At 49.7% G+C, this 20,523-nt stretch overlaps 1 protein-coding gene across 4 annotated transcripts; it reads left to right on the top strand.

Annotated features, from left to right (window-relative positions):
* Positions 1 to 59: 59 nt before the first annotated feature.
* On the top strand, positions 60 to 20,430 carry ATG4B (autophagy related 4B cysteine peptidase). Of its 4 annotated transcripts, none has more exons than XM_032697411.1 (14): positions 104 to 113; positions 5,559 to 5,657; positions 6,090 to 6,161; positions 8,268 to 8,366; positions 8,825 to 8,926; positions 9,357 to 9,429; positions 10,038 to 10,117; positions 13,457 to 13,653; positions 14,643 to 14,721; positions 15,420 to 15,565; positions 16,195 to 16,251; positions 16,719 to 16,812; positions 18,670 to 18,775; positions 19,045 to 20,430. In XM_032697411.1, the coding sequence occupies exons 1-13, from the start codon at positions 104 to 106 to the stop codon at positions 18,741 to 18,743; spliced, it is 1,182 nt and encodes a 393-aa protein (XP_032553302.1). In that variant the 3' UTR covers positions 18,744 to 18,775; positions 19,045 to 20,430. The 4 variants fall into 4 exon arrangements, with proteins under 4 accessions (XP_032553299.1, XP_032553302.1, XP_032553301.1 ...); XM_032697410.1 differs by having other exon boundaries at positions 19,042 to 20,430; XM_032697409.1 differs by having other exon boundaries at positions 18,889 to 20,430.
* The last annotated feature ends 93 nt before the right edge of the window (positions 20,431 to 20,523 follow it).

Here is a 20,523-nt window from a genome sequence, read left to right as displayed (position 1 = left end):
GCGAGCGGCGCTGCCATTGGCCGAGCGCGGCGCGTCGCACCATCAGCCGCGCGGGGCCGCGCCGGGCACGGGTGTCGCGGGGCCGCAGCTCGGCGGGGCCGCCATGGACGCAGGTGGGTCCGGCCGGGCCCAGCCCCGGCCCGGCGGCTGCTCCCCCCGGGACCCCCGGTACCGCCCGCAGCGGTGGCCGCTCGGGGCTCACGACTCCCCGGCACCGCCCGCACCGGCGCGGCCTCCCCGGCGGGCGGCGGAGAAGGCGCCGCTCGCCTCCTCGGGAGCCGCGGCCCTGCGGGGCCGTGCGGGACCCGGCCGCCCCCCGGCGGGCCGGAGGGGTGGCGGTGGTGGCTCCGTGGCCGGCGCAGGCGGGTCCCTCCTGACCCCCAGCCCCGCTGGTTTCGGGGCTCGGCCTCCTGGTCCGGGCTGCCCGGGGGGGAAGCGGGGCGGTGGCAGGGCCGTGTCCCCGTGAGGCCTCAGGGGCGAGCGTACGGCTTGGGGGTGAGAGGGTGACTCTCGGGGAGGTGAGAAGGTGTCGCCGAGGGGTGGGAGGGCGACTCAGCCGCTCAGCGCCCTCCCCGAGGGCTCCAGCACAGCTGTCTGCGGTACAGCTTTTTGCTTTCTTACAGAGGAGGGTAAAAATAAGTGTCTGGCTCTGGTGTTGGGACCCGCTTCCCTCCAGCCTTGGTGCAGTAGCAGCTTCCACCCCCCTCCGCAAAGATAAGCCTTGTTCCATCCCAACAAACGCTTCCCTGTGCTCCGCGGGCTCCTCCTCCGCGTGTGTCCCGGGCAGATCGCAGCTCCCGTCCCCCCGGGCGGCTGTCCCGGCTTGTTTCGTCCTTGGCGCTGCTGTTGTCAGCTCAGACCGGCTGAGAGCGTCCCGACTCTGCCGGAGCGTCCTTGGATCCAGTGTCACATCTGGGAACAGGACGCGGTCCAGGGAGTGAACTGGCACACCCTGAGCCGGGAGATGTGTTTGCTGTCCCTTGGTGTGATCGGTACAAGGGAAGGAAAGCCTGGCTGCGGTGGGCAGTGGGGCTGGATCTCCTCCGTGCAAAGGGGAGGGGCAGGGGGGTCTCTGGGATCAAGCCCCTCGGTGTCCAGCCCCCCTCCCAGAACAGTCATGGACCTGACAGGCAGACTTTGAACTGTTTGCTCTGGACGTCCAAGGAAGCACTACTCTCCAGTTAAATGACTTTTTTCCCTAGGTGTCCTTTAACTCCTCATTGTGCTCAGATAATCAGGATTTGTCTTCTTTGAAAGAGCTTAGGGGAAATAAAAGATTTAATCTTTTGTCTGCAGAGGCCAGAAGGAAGGGTTCCAGCTGTTTGGTGTTTTTCAGCAATGAGTTTTACTAATGCTGTATATTTACCTTCTCTTCTTGGCTCTCTTTTGAAATGTTCCTCGTTCAGTAGCATTCCTGCCCTCTGCATCAGCTGAGGTAGAGGATCATCCACCTCATTTCTGACTCCTTTTTGGTGGTGTTCATTGGAGGCTGGAGGATTTGGGGAGGAACGAGAGCCAAGGCTCTGCAGAGAATGGGGGAAGCAATTTGGGAAGGGAGGTGTGGCAAAGCCTGGTTTTCCTTCGACGCTCAGAACCTCCGCTTCAGTATTTTGCATGACAAGGTTTTCAGCAGGCAGGCTCTGACCGAGTGGTTGGCGCTGTTCAAACCACAGGGAAAATCACCTGCTGCGTTTCTGTTTGAGTCACCAAGTCTTGACTGGTTATTTGTTTCCCAGAGCTGATGGAGAAACCAGTGGCGTTGGTGATGGTGAGGCAGAGGGAGCTGGTGGCTTTCAGGGGCTCTGTACTTGCTGTGAGCACAGGTCTGGCCTCCAGCACTTTGCAGAGTGACAGCAGTGCTCAAGGGCTGCTCCCAGCCCCGGCTGCCTCTCCCTGTGTGTTTGGTACAAGTTGGGATAATGCTTTTAGCTCGAGTGTTTTGTTGTGCAGCTTAGGAATATAAGTAGGGAGGGAAAATTTCACCCTCTACCCTAATTCTGTGTATTTAGACAGTTGTTCTTGTGCTGTGTCAAGATGTGTTTCAGTGAGGAAAGGCTGAGAGAGCTGGGGGTGTTCAGCTGGAGGAGAGAAGGCTCCAGGGAAACCTTCAAGTCCCAGTGCCTGAAGGGGCTCCAAGAGAGCTGGAGAAGGACTTTGGTAAGGGCCTGGAGGGACAGGGCAAGGGAGAATGACTTCCCACTACCAGAGGGCAGGGTTAGATGGGATATTGGGAAGGAATTCTTCCTTGTGAGGGTGGTGAGGCCCTGGCACAGGTTGCCCAGGGAAGCTGTGGCTGCCCCATCCCTGGAAGTGTCCAAGGCCAAGTTGGATGGGGCTTGGAGCAACCTGGGCTGGTGGAAGGTGTCCCTGCCCATGGCAGGGGGTAGAACTGGATGAGCTTTAAGGTCCCTTCCAACCCAGACCTTCTGGGATTCTGTGATGCTACAGAGCTTTTCAGTAACCTCACCCAAACTCATGTTTAGTGAAGTGCTGTTGAAGGTCACTGTTATTGTGGGCACGTGCTGGGTGTGTCAGGGGTTGGTTCCTTGCTCTTCAACTATGTGCACAGAAGTGGAAGAGAACTCAAACATTTCAGCTTTATCTTGGTATTTAATGTCCTTTGAGTTTGAGTGCCTTTACTACTTAATTCCTTTAATACAGGTGTCTTCTACAGTGGTGTTTGTTCCCATATCCCTGGGAGTGTTCCAGGCTGGATTGGATTTGTCTTGGAGCAACCTGGTCTAGTGGAAGGTGTCCCTGCCCATGGCAGGGGCTGGAACTGGATGGTCTTTAACCTTCCAACCCAAACCATTCTGTGATTCTGTAGAGGTGTGTACAAAGCTTTGCCTTTTCTGCTGAGGCTTTCTAGGAGGAGAAGGTGTTCTGCTGATCCTATGGGTGGTGTGCCCATGGGGCAGAGATCCAGAGAGCCTCACATCATTCTCAGTGTGTCCAAGACCCCTAGAAAGCAAGGCTGCCTTTCTCAGGGTGAGCTGTGCAGGGCTGACACTCTGCTTTTGAACTTTAAATCCATGTGAAGTCGAACTGCTGTGTTTGATGTGCAGCAGCTGCACATCTTTCTCTGCAGGAACTGCTGCTCCGCTGTCCTGGATGCTCAGAGCTCGGTAATTAAAACAGACCGAGGGCTTTCTGAAGGTGAAGTTTTGGAGCACTGCCTGAGAAATGTGCTGATCTCACTCGGCTTCTGCAGCTCTGAGAGAAGCAGCTTCAAACAGGATTTCTGCTTGGGGAATTTCCAGGTTTACTTCTTTTCAGACCCTTTGTCTCTGGCTATAAGGAGGTTTCTGTGCCCACTGTGACACTTTGTGCCTCTGCCTGAATTGCTTGGGCCCCACTGGCTCGTATTTAGACCATCTGGGCAATAGCACAAGGGATACAGCTTGGAAAAGTGCTGGAGCATGTGAGGGTGGATGATTATAAAGGAAACACTCAATGATCTCAAGCCTTGTGAGGAGTTTACTGCTGCCTTTATAATGTCCTTGATATTAACTGGGAGCAGTCACTTGAGTTTGTCTCCCTGCAGAGGGGAAACCTGAACTCCTGTGTTTAGCAGTTGTGCCTTTTCAAGTGTTTTCTCCCAAAGTACCAATATGGCACTAATGTCTGGATGCACAGCTGGACACACACAGCCAGATGTTCGGCATTCAGCTGAAGGGCTGCGAGCCTGGGACTCTCATCCCAAATGTGCTGTGTCATGGCACATGTGATGCATTCCCTGAATACAGAGGGAAGCATCCAGTTGCAAATCCTGTCTTTGCTAAGGATCTGGTTGGTGCCCTGCAAAATGTGAGGCTGCAGAGGTTGTGACATTTGAGCAGGCAAGGGAACATTGCTGACAAGGAGAAAGAGGGATGGTGGGTCATTTGATAGTTCCTGTGTAGCATCCTTGTTTCAGTCATTTTCTTCAAACAATTTGGGGCTCCTGACAGAGAGATGGATACATGGCAAGCTTGAGAACTGACAGACCACAAAATATTCCTTGGAGCTTTAAAGCCTTCCTGAGAACTTCAGGTTTTATGTTAAGATCATATCTCTTATCTTTATAAATCTGGAAATTGGTAAACTTTGGGTAGTAGATGGGAAAGAAATCCTTAATTTCCCTGCTAAAGTTTGTTAGAGGAGACTGCAATAGTTTGCTGGGACATCTCTGTACAAACAGAATTGCTTTGCTTGGCTTGCTGAGGAGTCACATCATGGGATGGGAATGGGAACATGTGGCCTGTGCCATCCTAAATGTGCCTGAAACAGTCTCAAGGACTAATTCACCCAGGGAATGGGCTCCAGATCTTTTGGGTTTGACTTAAGGCAGAGTCTGATGCAAAGTTTTATTTAGCAGCATGTTGTCATCTCTATTGCCAAAGTTCCTGCTTAAAGAGTAGCTGGTCTTAGTGAGGGTGTCTTGCTGCTGCTACTCCAGTGTTTTCTTGGACAATTGGAATTCCAGGTCAGAGAGCCCAGGGGCAGAAGGCTGATGAGATACCTACAGGAGGCCAAAGTCTCTTGTGTAGCAGCAGGTGACTCCTAGGAAGCCAAAGGCGAGGTGTGTGACATGGAGGGGAGCAGCTTTCCCTTGTCCTGCTTTAAGCTCAACTCACATTACTGCAGATTTTACTGCATTTGCTGTGAGAGGGATTTTTCAGTCGCTGCTTTAATAGTTACAGAGCAGTCTGGCTTAGCTCTGCTTTAAGTTCTAGGTGTGGTTTGTTAAAGAATTGACTCCTGCAAAATCAGTTGGTTCGTTTCCAGGGTTCCCAGGCTACTTTAAAGTGCCTGATTTCCAAACACGGACCTGGTGGAGCACAGTTCATCTGTATCTCCTGGTTTTTCCTCTCTGTTGCCTGTGCCTTGTGCATGACAGATTAAGCTGCCCTGCTCCAAGGGCAGCCTGTGCTGCTGGGTTGTTCTGTCACGGTCCTGGAAGAGGATGGATATTTAGGCACTGATGGATGCTGTGCTGTGAAGGGAGCCAGTAAAAGGGACAAGCTTTGCCTGTCACCTGTGTACAGGTACGTCCGCACAGCTCTGCGTTCTTCACGTTGTGGGTGACACCTGCAAAGGCTTCTGCTGGGTTTGTTGCCTCTTGAGGAGGGACTAAGCAAGGTTTAGTTCCCATCTTAAGGTGATCTGTGTTTTGTGTGTCCTTCCTTCCAAATTTATATTCTCTGAAAGAGGATTTTTACCACTTTGCTCGCTGGAAAAGAGAACCTCAACATCATTGCTGATGGCACGCAGGATGATGCCTGTTCTGGAAAATGGTGTAGCTGCCAGCTGAAGTTTTAGATGTTTTCTGCCCCAGGCAGAACCTGGAGCTGGCCTAGCCTGGAAATCCCTCTTCTTTTGTGCCTGTGGAGCAGCCAGGAGCGAGTCAGGGCTGGATCACCCCTGTGCCTCCCAGAGCCTGTGGGTGCCATGCAGCCCAGAGGCTCTGGAAGTGTGAGTTACGGGGCCACAGCAGCTCTGGTTCTGTAGCTTTGCCTGGTTTTTAAAACACAAGGAAAAGCTATGAAAGGTCTGTAATTTCTCTTTTCTCTTTCCAGCTACCCTTACCTACGACACCCTCAGGTTTGAGTATGAAGACTTCCCTGAGACCAAAGAACCCGTCTGGATCCTCGGTCGGAAATACAGTGTTTTCACAGGTATTTTCATGGGCAGTGCAACGTTCTGATGCTCCAGAGCACTTTGGTAGTGCTGCACTTGGGTTTTAACTGCCAGGCTTCTGTCTGTCTGGCCATTTCTGTGCAGAAAGTTACCATATAGTAGTTATTGGGACATGTCATGAGGGCTGGGTGGTGGAGGCAGGGGGATACTCAGAGGAAAGAAGATGGTTTGCCTCTTCATAATTTGCCTTTGGCTGTAGTGTCTTTGGGTTGATTGCAGCTGTTTTGGGGGGGAAAGGAAGTTTATTCTGCACAGCAGCACTGCCCTGTTCCTCAGCCAGGCTCTCCCTCTCTGGGCATGCAGGCTGTGAGGAGCAGATGCTGCTGTCCTTAGGGAGGGTGAGTGGGGGGTGGGTTTGGCTGTGGTGGTGCCACCCTCACGTGTGCGTTTCGATGCTGAACACCTTTCAGAGAAGGAAGAGATCCTGTTGGATGTGACCTCTCGCCTTTGGTTCACCTACAGAAAGAACTTCCCTGCTATTGGTATGTACTGTGGAGGAGTCTAAAGACATCCTGGAAATGATCATAATCTGGTTATCCCTGACAAAACAGTCCCCCCAAGCATGACGTCATTTCCACTCGTAAGAATCTGAAATGCACTTCATTTAATTGATTGGACACACTTTTGTTTATCTGATAATGAGAATTCCTCATCCCCTTGGGTATGAGGGATAGCAGTGGTTTCAAAAAGGACACAAGGAGGAGTTTGGGAAGCCTGCTCTTTTTTTTATGCAACTTGGGAAGATTTCTGTGCTTCGTGCTCATCACATCCTACATCAGTCTAGTGTGAAATATTATTGAATAATGGTCTTGGGCCTGAAGTGGATTAAAATTATGAAAGCTACAGATATGATATGGAAATTGTTGCTTTTGTGCATCTGCTCTAGACTGTGGGGGGGGGTTTGTTTGTGTGGGGGGTTTTAAATGCCTGAAGTGTCTGTTACACACAGGAGCTGTAGTGATATGGGAAATTTTTCCCAGTGAACTCAAAGGAAGATGTCTTGGTTCCTTAAGATATTCTGTATGGCCTCTTCTGGGGTTTAGTTTTGTGTTCTGGGTGCAAGGTGTATCAGAAGAGATCTAAGAACAAGGGGATTCCAAGAGGATCTAAGGCAAATGGGATTCCAAGCCCCACCCATATCCCCCTTCTGTCAGTGCCATCCCCAGCAGTCAGTGGGGAAGGAATATGGCTCAGGTTTGGAAAAGAGACTTCTTGGTAACTGGTCCTTCTGGCTTGTGCTGTTCTTTCCCTGCTGGTAAATCCTCTGTCTCACAAGCCCTCAGACATCTTTGATGCAGTTTAATTCCTTTAAATTCATGTTTGTGCACCACAGTTAAACACATGTTTGAGACTGAAGGGTTAGCACATATTGAACTGGCTCGCAGACACAATTGGGGTTTTGTGAGTCATTAAAGGCTGTGAGGCAAAGGCAGACACCATTTTCTGAGTCATTTCCCATTTACAGAATAAATATTATTTGCATATATACAGTAAACCTTTTTTTAATATTTTTCTTCTTCCAGTCATCCCTGTTGTTGTTTGTCACTTCCCTCTGTGTTTACCCACTTAAATATTGTAAGGGTTAGGGGACTGTCTAATGCTAATTTGGTAAAGCATTATCATTCTTGGAAGTCGTATATGTTATAAATTACTGGTGAAATCATGGAAGACAGCTGCTGAACATCCAGATGTTGATTAAATAGTTCTCTGGGTGATTCTTCTCCCTATGGAGAGTAGTTGTTTTAAGACTAAAAGACAGAAGCAGCATTACAAAGACTTCTGGCAGCTTTGCCCAGGCACAGCTGGCTGTGTGCTCATGAGACAGCTCACCTGCTGTGGTCACACTGAATGTTTATCTCTATTATTTGTAGTAATAGCCAGAGCTGCAGTGGAGGAGCTGCAGTTTCCTTTGGAAGGTCTGTCAGGGAAATGCTTCCAGTCTTGAGCTTTGTCTTGAAAGTCTTTGTCTCAGACTTTCCAGTGTGAGCTAATATCCAGCTTATTCTCCAACATGATGTAGGATGTGTCTTCTTCTCATTGCTGGGGTGGTTTTATTTGGGTTTTTTTTGTCTGATGCCTTTTTTTTTTTGGCCTAACTACACTGTTCACTTTGGAATCTTAGCCTGTCATTGCTGCTTCTTATTTAGGAATTCCTTGGGACTGATTTGGTTTGCACGTTGAGTTGCCTTCTCAAGATGAGGATTGCAAGAGTCACCTGCAGCAGGCACCTCTGTATAGAGCTGTCTCTGAACTGGGCTGGGGGTCTGCAGCCAGGCTTAGAGGCCACTGTGCTCCTGAAAAATTCAGCTCTCTCTTGGGTTGTTTGGATTCCCCTTGGAAGTTTTTTCCCCTTTCAATTAGCATTAGAGGGGTTTGTTTATTTGCTTTTAAGGGATGCCATTAAGTCACTCATTGTTAACCACATTTTTGGTTCTCAGCCTTGGGTGTGTGAGCTAAGCTAGTCCTTATTCCCTGCCTCGTGTCTCTGTGAGCCTGCTGCCCACGCAGACTTGCTGTGCCTGCATTTCTGTCCCTCTTGGCACTGTTTCCCCCTTCATTCCGTGTTTATTCTCTGTCCTCGTTTGCAGGAGGCACCGGTCCCACGTCGGACACCGGCTGGGGCTGTATGCTGCGCTGTGGCCAGATGATCTTTGCTCAGGCCTTGGTCTGCAGGCATCTGGGAAGAGGTAAACCAGCCCACATTGACTTCCAGGGCTGTGTGCTCCCACAAGTGCAGCACTTGGAAGGATGGAGATGACAAGGGCACAGGAGGGAATTGCTGTGAGGGCTCTGTAACTTTCTCTTCAGTCTTCTCGAGTTCAGGGCTGTTGGGAGAGAAATCTACTGGGAGCTCTTCAGCAGGTTTTTCCCTGTTTTCTCCAACTCTACATAGATATTTGTATTTTTTTTTTAATTATTATTTGGTTTTCTCTGGGTGACATTCCTTTATCCCAGCTGTGAGGATGCTTTCTGTTCTTTTAAAATTAGTCTGTTACTGTTGGGAATGCCTCAGTTGCCTAATAGTAAGATAACAATGTGAAAATCAGGTCAGTTGGTTGATGCACAGGAAGAGAATTGTTGCTTGCAGCCTCTAGTTGCTAACAAATACCATGCTTTGTTTCATATATCCCATTTTCTGTCTTAGACTGGAGGTGGATAAAAGGGAAGAGGCAGATGGATAATTACTTCAACGTTCTTAATGCCTTCATTGACAAAAAAGACAGCTACTACTCCATTCACCAGATAGGTAAGAGGAAAGAAATGCTCAGAAGAAGCAAATGGAGTAAGGAAGGATCTCACCTCAATACAAACTTCCCTGAAAAATAAAAGAGAAGCTGCCTGTTTCCTATGGGGTGTTAAGGTACCCATAGCTTCAGTGAACAGAACACGGGTTACAGGGGTGGTCTGGTAATCAAACACTCTGTGTAAAGCTTTTTCTGAGGCAACATTGCCCTTTGAACTTCTGTGCTACTGCATTTTGGGGAAAGGATTTGCTTTACAGTCCTTCAGGATGAGCTGCTCACCCCCACCTACAAGAAGATACCCCATGACAGGGTACATTCTGCTGATTCAATGTTCCCAAGTGAGAATTCTTCCCTATTTAATACAAGCCTGCTGAGCAAGGGATGCAGTGTGGGTGAAATTACTTACTAATTTTTTTTTTCCTTGTGCTGCAGCCCAGATGGGAGTTGGAGAGGGAAAATCCATAGGCCAGTGGTACGGACCAAACACAGTCGCGCAGGTGCTCAAGTAAGGGCTGCTTTTTTTCCTTTTGCCTGTTGAACCAGGCAGTGTGGGGTCATTTGGGGTGTGGTACCTGAGCTTTACAGGGTTCTGACCACTGTGGGAGCATGGGCTGCCTTGACTAACACCCTCCCTCCTCTCACTGTTCTCCCCTCACGTTGGTACATGAGGAGGTAGTTCCCTGGAGTAGGCTGGGATTGCTCAAAGGCAGCTTTCCCAGGTCAGGCCATAGGCTGAGTTAGCCCAGGCTCTGGTACAGGTGGTCAGGAGATAATGTATGGGAAGTCAAAGTGCTTTTATTTCACTTCTAATGCTGTCTCACTTTCTGGTAACCAGCAGTTAAGGAATTCCACTTGGAGATTGTATCAGGGCTCATGTACTTAGTAGCTGCTGAGGGGCAGATTAGATTCCCAGGTGTGATCCCATTTGCAACCTTGTTTATTCTTTATTCTTCAGGCAGTAATGAAGTCTACAACTCTGTCAAAGCACACTTCATAGCATAATTGATTACACCAATCTCTCCTAATCCAGTTTCTCCTCTCTGCTACCCCACCATTTTTGTCAAGTAGTTGTATTAATTCTTCCTTACGTATTTGCTTTTAATTTTCCCGTAGAAAACTTGCAACTTTTGATACGTGGAGTTCCCTGGCAGTACATATAGCCATGGACAACACAGTAGTGATGGAAGAAATCCGTAAGTACCACACAGAGGTAGAATGTGATGTATCCTATGGCAGCAACGAGCCAGAAAAAAACTGGAGAACGCAACAAACATGAAGTACATGTTCTGTCTTAAATTCTTCCCTGTGAGGGTGGGGAGGCCCTGGCACAGGTTGCCCAGGGAAGCTGTGGCTGCCCCATCCCTAGAAGTGTCCAAGGCCAGGTTGGATGGGGCTTGGAGCAACCTGGGCTAGTGGAAGGTGTCCCTGCCTGTGGCAGGGGGTGGGACTGGGTGAGCCTTAAGGCTCCTTCCAACACTCACCATTCTCTGGTCTCTGAAAGCTATGGCCAAGCATTCTGAAACCAGGTGAGAATTGCTGTTCTATGGCAAGGAAGGCCCTTGTTTGACTTTTGCTTCATCTGATAAAGCCTCTGGCTTGGCATAGTGGCCTCTCTATCTGGAGAGAAGGTTTACTGACCTTCAGACAGTAAGTGGGAGCTGCTTGGATGGCAATGTCAGACTTGTTTATGGCCACAAGTAGCAAGCAGTAAATGGCTGCTTCATCTCTCATATAATGGGTAGGATGTCTCTGCTATTAGGCAGGATAAGAAAACCAGAACAAATCACTGAAGGGAAAAGTGAACAAAACTGGCAGGGGGCAGGGATAAGAAGGGAATCCATCTCTAGAGTGAATCTCATCATTTTAAGGAGTGTTCGTTCGTGGTTTCTTTTTTTTTTTTTCCTTTTTTTTTGTTTGGGTTTTTTTTTTGGTGCATCCTGCCCACAGGCTGGCTCTGGAGCCTGAGCAGGTCTTGGTGCCCATCCTGAGCCTGCCTGCTCAGGCTGCAGCCCTGAAGTAATGAAAGCTGAGTGCCTGCACTGCTGGTTGCTGCAGCCCTGCACGGCCCTGGCCTCACCAGCCCTTTCCCTGGCTTGCTTTAGGCCAACTCCTGAGGAAGGGAGCTCACCCAGCACAAACCTTGCAGTGTTTCTGCCAGGGCAGTGCTCTGGAATGGCAGGTACAATGCTCTGGGGAGTGCTGGAGCTGGGGCAAGGTTACAGGTGAGGTTGTGGCAGGCATCATTTAGGCTTCTTGGCTGCCACAGAACCAGAATCAACTACTAGGCAATTTATTCCTGGAGTGCAGGACAACCACATTACAAAGCTCCATCTCTTGTCAGGTAGCTCAGTTGGACCTGACTGAGAAGTGCCTGTCTGAGTTTAGCTGAAGGTACATGCTGATGTCCTTGGCTTCAACAAGGGCCAGTTTAAAAACAGAAATTGGATTTGTCTTTCATCTTTAGCCTGAAAACATCACTTGTAGAGCTGAAGCACACTGGCTGCAAGGCTTGGGTGTGCTGCAGGCTCTGTCTGTGTGGCACTGGCTACTCAGCACTGACGCTGCTTCAAGTGGTGTGTCCGTACCGCTTGTCATGGGCAGGGCGTGTTTGTTCTCCTCAGATGTGGATCATAATGTACCTGTACAGGGCCTGAAAGTCACTGTGTGAGTGGGTCTGATGTGTTACACATCTGTAGGTTTGTGTCAGATACCTTGTGCCCCAGACATTGACGACAGAAGTCATGTTGTTTCATGCATCCATTAATTTGGTCACTGATAAGGTTAAGCCAAAGGTTCACGGGAAATGCCTTTTGCTACAGCATTGAAGAAACATCCACCTTTATCCCTTCTGAGTCAGTGTTCCATCAGAAGGGGGCTCTCAGTTGGGCATTGGAGGATCCTGTGCATCAGAAACGTGATGAGGCTCCAAGGCAGTACCTGACAGCAACAGCCACAGCAGGAGAGGTGTCATGTCAGATCTGTTGGAATATGTTTGCAGTAAATAATTTGGATCCAGCTGGGAAGCTTTAGGCAAGTTCTGCTACGCTCTGCCACCATAGCAGTGCAAACCCTGCCAAAGACCAAGGTGAATTTAGTGTGTGCCAAGCTCTGTGCTGCTTACAACTGGAGTTGAATATGTTCACACCACAGCGCAGGATTGCCAGGTGCTTTGCCTGATGAGGAAACCTGCAGTGACAGCCCTGGATTGGCAGCTGATTTCAGATCACCAGAACAGGCAGGCTACTGCAAGAAAAAACCCTGTTTTAATAGGAGAAATCACTACTTACAGTTTCCTCAGGACCTCTGGTAACTATATCTGTGCATGAGATGCACACGTACACTTTCTCCCTTCTTGAGGGACAGTACAGGGAGAAACTGCAGACATCCATGCAGGTTGTCTTTCCTTCTGAGGCTTTAGATCAAAGTTGTATTTATTCTAAATTTGGGTGTAACATTGCCCTTGTTCAGCTGGGTTTGAAGCTCTCAGTAGTGAACAAACACCAAGGTCAAATGGCTGGTGATTAAGGTGTTTGTTTACATTGTGTCCTACCTGCTAGAGTGTCCTGGCCTTCAATTTAGGCCAGGAATAAATTAAATGAGCCTCTGGCATTTTGTCTAATTGCCTTGGCTTCATGATTAAAGTGCTGTGGGTTTCTTTGGAGTTTGGGGTTTTTTCTTCACACACCCAGCAAGTAATGAAATTGGCCAGTGAGACAGGTCAGCTTGGAGTTGTTTCTGGACCAGAATTTACATAACCTGGGTGCATTACAGCCTGGCTGTGTGTTTGTCAAGCCTGTAGAATGAGGATGCAGAGTGCTTATGTCATGTGTATGCCCCGAGGAGTTCTGGCTGCCCCACATCTTAGAGGCAAAGCTTATGCTGAAATTGCAGAGTTCAGTGACAATCCTGCTTCAGGTCTGTGAAGAGGCTGCTGAATGATCCCCAACAAAATTTGTGAAGGTTAAAACCTTTAGGAAACTTAAGTGAACTTAGGAAAATTATAACTACTCTAGACAGATGCCATGTTTGTATCTTGCTACAGCACTGTTACAGGTGAGCATATCCTGTGTTAAGTCATAACACTGTCCTCATTCAGTTCATTCACATCCTCTGTGAATTCCTCTGGAGTTGGACACTCCAGACTTTTCTCGTTCCACCTACAAGCTTTGTGAATTCAGGACTGTTGCCTGACAGCCTAATCAGCTCATCCAACCTTGTTGGCACAAGTGCTTGCTCACCTGGTGGAAGAACTGGCATTTTCACTGCCCAGCAGATGGTAGCTGTGAGTACAACGTGCTCTGGCGTAAACTTGGTGTGAGCTTGGCTGAAAGGCTGAGCCCTTCAGCAGCCCTGCAGGGAGTACACACATCACACAGTTCCAGCACTGGGCCTCTTCAAGCTTTTCTCGTTGTTTTTAAGTGCTGTAGGCTTTTAGCAAACAGCAGTTGTTGATCAGAGCTTGACTAGAACGACTCAAGGTCTGGAAACGGAGGTGATTCCTGATGCTCTCCGCTCCTGTTCCCTTTCCATAGGGCGGCTGTGCCAGTCCAACTCGCCGTGTGCTGGAGCTGCAGCATGTCCTGCCCTGGAGTCAGACGTGCTCTATAACGGGTACCCAGAGGAACCAGGGCTTAGAGACAGGCTTGTGCTGTGGAAACCACTGGTGCTGCTGATACCTCTCCGCCTCGGGCTCACAGAGATCAATGAAGCCTATATTGAAACACTAAAGGTAGGGGATTTGGAGCTGAATTCCTGGTGGGGTGATGCTTAAGGATCCTGTTGTGAATTAAGTAATTCTTCACAAATAATTGTCCTATTTGCAAAAGAAAAATATGTTGAGAGACAACTCATGTCAGAGGTCAGGATACAGGTTCTTGCAGGCTCTAGTCAGGAAAATGGGGTGGGGCTCAGGGAGTTGTGCCTTTTTTAGGTTGCTTTTTTTTCTTTTGGGGATTTTACTTTATAGCTTGGTCTCAGTGTTTAGATAGCACCAACCTGCTGAAGCATTTGTTCAGCACAACTATACCCTGCTTGGTGGTAACCTGAGTGTTGGTTAATGCAGTGTTGGACACTCCCTGTGGCTCTGAGGCTGGAGCTGGTGCTGCAGACTAAGGCCAGGAGCTGGCAGGCAGTTGCAGGTTGGAGTATTGAGAAGCTGCAGAACCAAGGGTGTGCAGAGTATGTGCACAAGACAGGGTGCACATTGTCTTGCTGTCCAAGTGCTGGCAGGCTCTGGGCTGTGTGGGTAAGACAGCTCCAAATTCCTGTGAGGTTACTTCCCTTATCTCAGTGGATCATGCTTGGATGCTGCAGGTGGATGAGGAACTTAAACTGTTTCCTGAATGATTGTTCCCTCCCGGGAGCACTGTTGCAGCCTGATGACAGCTCCAGGGATCTTGCCACTGACGGCAGCAGAGCCAGGACTCGCCCGTACTGAGTCCTGGAGTAGTGCAGCTTCTTCCATTTGGTCCATCTCTGTGTTCCTGTCAGCAGTTGGAAGTGTTTTTGAGCTGCTTCCGTGCTCCTAGAAGGCCCTGTGTTGTAGCCTTCTACCTTCCTGATGGAGCTTCTCTCCAGAAATGGCTGGTTTTGCTGCTAGAGTTGCAGATTCTCTGTGTCCCTGTCCATCTTTCTCACTGCATTTTTGGATGTTTGCCTTTGTTCCCACCTGCTGTCTCACTGTCTGTCAGCTGTGTGTTTTCTGTGTTGCTCTTCCAGCACTGCTTCATGATGCCCCAGTCCCTGGGAGTGATCGGAGGGAAGCCAAACAGTGCTCACTACTTCATTGGCTATGTAGGTGAGTGCCCAGAGGACTGCAAAGGCTGTCCAAGCATCTCCCCCCGCTGCTTGTGGGGTGCACAGCTCTCCTGCTTGGCCTGTGGGGAATGCTGCAGGGTTTCCTTCCCTGCTGGAAGCATGGAAGGCTGCTGTGGGCCGAACCTCTCACCTGAGTCATGCAGATTTGAACACTGGCCATAAACTGCCACTGTGTAACACTAATCCTGTCTGTAAGAGGAGTGCACAGAACCTGCCTCCTGAGTTCAGAACTGATCTCCCTCTGGGGCCTGGCTGGATATAACTGTCCTTTAGTAGGTGACCCTTCCTCAAACCGTACAAACTGTCATTACTCTCCTCTGGTTTTCTCTCTCTGCCTGAGACCTCAGGTTACTTGTGCTTTAGATTTCTGGGGTCTACTTGAGCTTACCCAGGACCTGGGAAGGGGTGAGCAGGGACAGTACCCAAACAGTGCCTGTACCTCGATCCCAGGGGATTGCTGTGGAGTGGCCACCGTGGTTCTGGCAGCTGGCTCTGTGCCTGGCTGAGAAGCATTTGGGGAAGTGGCTGGAAGCAAGTTGTCCCCAGAATGTGGCCTCCTCTGCGTGGTTACGAGAGCTGGCTCTGCCACTGCTCTTACTCTTTCTATCTCACCGCTTCTCAGAGACCAAGGTGCTGGCATGGTTCTTCCTGTTGATGTGTCCTTGCCTCTCTGTCCAGGCGAGGAGCTCATTTACCTGGATCCCCACACCACGCAGCCGGCGGTGGAGCCCGGTGAGAGCGGCTGCCTCCCCGACGAGAGCTTCCACTGCCAGCACCCTCCGTGCAGGATGAGCATCGCCGAGCTCGACCCCTCCATCGCCGTGGTGTGTTCCTGTCCCCATCCCCCAGGGAGCAGTGCTGGGGTCCCTCTGTTCCACAGCTCTCTCCTTCCCCAGGGAACTGGCAGAGGCAGTGGTGATGGGCTGGGCACTCTGCAGTGCTGTGCTCTGGTCAGGTGCTGCCCTGGGTTTCGGTGACAGCGGTAAAGCAGCTCCTGGTGCGGGAAGCTGTCCCAGGGAAGTCCCCCTTGCATGGCAATTAAATGCCATTCCTCCTGGGGCTGTGTCCTTCTCTCAGGTTTAGTCTGGGCTTTGATTCCTGTCTTGATGGGCAGATCTGCAGCTATTCCTGAATCCATATGAGGATGCACTGTGGCTTATTTTCTGTTGAGCCTGAGATGCCTGCCCTTTGTTTCCATGGGGGTTGTTCCTCCTGGTTTTCCTTCTGCAGTAGAGGAGCCATTAATGATTCCAGCACCTGGATAGCCTGGTCATAGTCAGCCTTTGTGGAGTGTTCACTTAACACAGGGTAGTGTCATGCATGGTTTTAGAGCAAGGCAGTTGGGTGTAGATAACTGCTCACAATCCTGATCATGTTGCTTGGCATTAATACAGGGTCTTGAAATAATCGATCTAAAATATAGAAGGATAAAATCTTTTTCTCTTCTTTTCAGGGCTTTTTCTGCAACACAGAGGCAGACTTTAATGACTGGTGCCAGCAAATCAAAAAGGTTTGTGTTTATAGATCTGGTCAGACATGGGAACAGGCTTCCCAGGGAAGGGGTGGAGTCACCACTCCTGGAAGTATTCAAAGGCATGTGGATGTGGCACCTGGAGACATGGATTAGTGGTGGTGTTGACAGTGCTGGGTTAACAGCTGGACTCCATCTTGGAGGTCTTTTCTAACCTTAATGAGTCTAATTCTGCTCTTACTGAAAGGAGTATCAGGTATTGTCTTGTTGCCAAACCACTGCACAGAGATCATGTTCTCAGCAGCATGATCCCATTTTAAAGCATATTAAAATAGTATATTAAACTACCAAAGGGAGCATAGCTCTGAAATTGTTGGTGACATGAGTAAAAGATTTGAAAAACATTTTTCCAGCTGCAGTGAAGTGCCAAGAGATGGTTATTACCCCCTAAAGAGCCCCAGGAGTGCAGAGCTGTTGGTTCTCATGGCTGTGCTCTGTCTCCACAGCTGGCCCTGGTCAGAGGAGCACTGCCCATGTTCGAGCTGGTGGAACGCCAGCCCTCACACTTCTCCAACCCTGACGTCCTGAATCTCACACCAGGTGAGGCCACGCAGGGAGGGAGGGAGGGAGAGCTGGGGTGAGCCGGTCCCTTTGGTTTTCTGGAAATTTTGAGGTTGCACAGTGGTTTCTGATATGTTTCTGTTCATTCCAGAGTTTGATCTGGAGTTCCTGGATCAAGTGATATGGTTTTTTTGGCTTTCAACTAGTGGTTTGCAGATCCCAGTGTCTCAGGATGATTTTTAGAACGATTCTGTGAATGGTGATGGTGACTGAGGAGAAGGAAAAACAAGCTCACAGGCTGTCACAGCAATGTGAATCTAGGATTTCTTAAGGGATGCTCGGAGGAATCAAAGGGGTCCATTGAAAAAGCTGAAAGCTGAGTAGTTATGTAATGAAAATGGTCCAAGACAGGGCTGGTCACACTTAGTTCCAGCATAAGGCACTCCTTCCTGGCATGTACCACTGCCAGTGTGAGAAGGAACAACTTCTGGCCACTAATCTTGACTGTCAGGCTCTGCTTATCTTGTTCATAACATGCACAAACATTGCAGGAGATAGAGAGGCATTGGCAGCTTCTGCCAAGAGCAGTGAGTGCGTGTGGGCAAACCCACCCTGACACCAGGCACCAGGCTGCCACCTGCACCCTGTGCTTCCTCACTGTCTCTCTGTAGCATGAACTTTCAAAGCCTTCCTTATGGCACTGTCCTGTGCTGTAAGAGTGCTCGATTCCCTTAAGCTGCCAATCGATCCTTGTCTGTCTTAAATTGTCCCCAATTGTTGCCTTTCCTACTCTTAAAAATGTTTTTGCAGTGGACTACTTGTCCTTCTTCCTCTTCCCTGGCTTGTACCAACTCTTCCATCTGCCATGGCCATTCTGTTTGGCTTAGTCCTGTCCCTCACAGGAGGAGTAATTGAAGTTGGAGCCCGTTCCAGTGCCTAAAGAGGCTCCAAAAGAGCTGGAGAGGGCATGCAGGGACAGGACAAGGGAATGGCTTCAGACTGCCAGAGGGCAGGGTTAGATGAGATAGTGGGAAGAAATTCTTCCCTGTGAGGGTGCTGACACACTGGCACAGGTTGCCCAGAGAAGCTGTGGCTGCCCCATCCCTGGAAGTGTCCAAGGCCAGGTTGGACAGGGCTTGGAGCAACCTGGAATAGTGGAAGGTGTCCCTGCCCATGGCAGGGGGTTGAAACAAGATGATCTTTAAGGTCCCTTCCAACCCAAACCATTCTGACATTCTGTGACTGTCCAGCCTGAGTTAATACAGGTTTCTCCTTCCTCAGTTTGCCCATTGGTCTCACCTGAATTTCCCCTGTGCTGAAGTTGCTTCCCCTTTAGGTGTGAGCTCCTTCCTCACCATATGTTGGAAGGATGGACAGGAGGGATCAACTACACTACCTTTCCTCATAAAATGGACTGTACAATTGCTTTTGGGAGAGTGCATGTTGTGTAATCACATTCCCTAACAGTTGTACCAAAGGTAACTACAGTAGAAACAATTCTCCGATACCTGGCAGGAATGTATCCCTTAATTGGGCCAGAAACCTTCATGGATATTAGTCCAGACCTGGGCAAGTTCTCTTTATTTTGAGCCTCTTGAGGCACAACAGTCTCCTGCTAATGCAGAGTTGGGGCACAGCAAGGTTGTACTGAACGGTCACAGCAGAGTTGTTTCTGGGATCTGTGAAAGGTGACACACTTCTGTGCTCCATATAATTCTCTCCAGTGCATTTTCCATGCCATTGACATGTTCTCATCCCTGCTCAAAGCCTTCACTCGGGTATGTCACTAAGTCTTGGAACTTGTGGGCACTTGGCACTCAAATTGTGATGCCCTCCAGCTGCTGGTCTCACAGTCAGGGTGTCCCACGGAGGTAGTGCTTTCTTCTTCTCTTCCAGACTCCTCCGATGCCGACAGATTGGAAAGGTTCTTTGACTCAGAAGATGAAGACTTTGAAATCCTGTCCCTTTGAAAACAAATAGGAAACGGACTCTGCAAATTTGTGTATGTGTGGGGAGAAGGGGGGAGGGAAGCTCCTTCGAGAGCCTGGGGCTACCGGTTTTCAATAGGCGCTTGCTGCCATCCCCGCCTCTTGTCCATCCCGGCATTCCGTGCAGCCTCGGAGCAGAGTGCGCAGTGTCTGCGGTGGGATGAAGAACCAAGTGGGTGTTACAGCCTTACTGGCTGCAGTCAGAATTTCTCAGCAGCAAACAGTTGCTGGAAGTGGATGCAGTGGTGCTTAGGAGTTCAAAGCCTATCTGTTACATCAGCAGGTCAGCTGGGCCTTCCGGGGGAGGCATGGGAATCATTAGAGCGCCGGATCCTTCCGTGGGGACTCCCCGCTGAAGCTTAAGTAGAGCCCACCCATCATTTTGCAGGAGAAATGTCCAGTTAATGCCTTTAGCAGCTTCTCTTCTCACTGGCCAACCTGGACTGCAGCTCACAATGCCAAGCAACAGCAGCCACGTCCCACAGACAGCTGTGAAGCCTCCGGAGTGCAGATCCCTATGGTACAACTCCTGTTCATGCTCTGCAGGACACAGCACTTCCTCTCCTGCTCACACCCTATGGAAAGGGCATTGAGGGAACTTCCAAGTGACTGGGAATTCAACAAGCGAACGGCTGCCTAGGGAAGTGTGGAACAGAGCTGTGCTGCTGAGGAGGAGCATCTCAATCCCGGTTTAAATAACAGCAGAGAGAATGGAAGAATAGAAAATGTGCGTGTTGCTCAGTGAGTCAATCCATGTGCTTCTACAATGAAATAATCTCTACAGCGAGTACCTTCAGGAAAGCTGCTTCGAGCAGAGAACTGGATTCCATAGGCCTGGAAAGAGACCCAGCTGGGAGAGATGAAACAGGACAGCAGAGATCTGCCGGGCTCTTGCCTGTGCCCTCGTGCGCTGGCAGAGTGTCTGTGGAGTTAATCCTGTCGTACCAAAAATGTGAGCTGTGAAACTCCTCAAGGTGCCCTCGGTGCACTGATCAGCAGTTCCTCCAGCTACTCCTGTCAGACATTCCATTTCCAAAGCAGAAGAGGCACCTGAAGGTCGGTAGGACTCCGAGCTGTTGGTACCTTGACTCTGCCTGCCCCCCTCCCTGCAGAGTGTGCACAGAGGTACTGTAGGAGCCAGCCTGGAGAAACCCCTGTCAGGTAATCATCCCAAACAGGCAGAATGCCTTGAGAAGGTCCAATTATACTGGCAATTTTATCTGCTTTAAGGTGGTAGCTCTGCCTGGGGCTCTTCTCCACACAGAGAAAGGTGGAGCAGAGCTATCTCTGTGCAAGCTGCAAGGGAAGTTGCTGCCGTAGTTCCTTGGTGCATGCTGCACACTGCAACCCCGTTCACAAGGCTCTGGTTTGTGCATTCGGGTTTGGAACCTGTCAGATGATGGTGTTGTGACCAAGGGTGGTGCCACCTGGGTAGAAATGACCCGTTTCCCCTGTGACTGACCTACTGATGCTCTGTCCCTGTGCTATCCGAAAGCAGAGGTTTGAACTGGGAACCACAATGCTTCTGTCACTAAATTATTATTTGCTGCTTTCTGCCTGCTTCTCCTCTTCTCTCATGTAGTCAGGGGAAGAGGCAGCAGAGGAAGTGGGGCTGTGCTCCATTCATCTGCTTTCAATTTCTATCTGAATAAACAGATCTAAAATCTTTGCCTGTCCTAATATCCTTGCACGAGTTGAAAGAGGTGGTGGGTGGCATTCCTGTGACCCTGCACTGTGATAGGGAATGCTGTAACCAGTTTCA

This window comes from Chiroxiphia lanceolata, chromosome 10 (assembly GCF_009829145.1).
Source record: "Chiroxiphia lanceolata isolate bChiLan1 chromosome 10, bChiLan1.pri, whole genome shotgun sequence".
Lineage (NCBI taxonomy): Eukaryota > Metazoa > Chordata > Aves > Passeriformes > Pipridae > Chiroxiphia > Chiroxiphia lanceolata.
The sequence above is the reverse complement of the archived record's forward strand: the minus strand, read 5'-3'. Positions and strand labels throughout refer to the sequence as shown.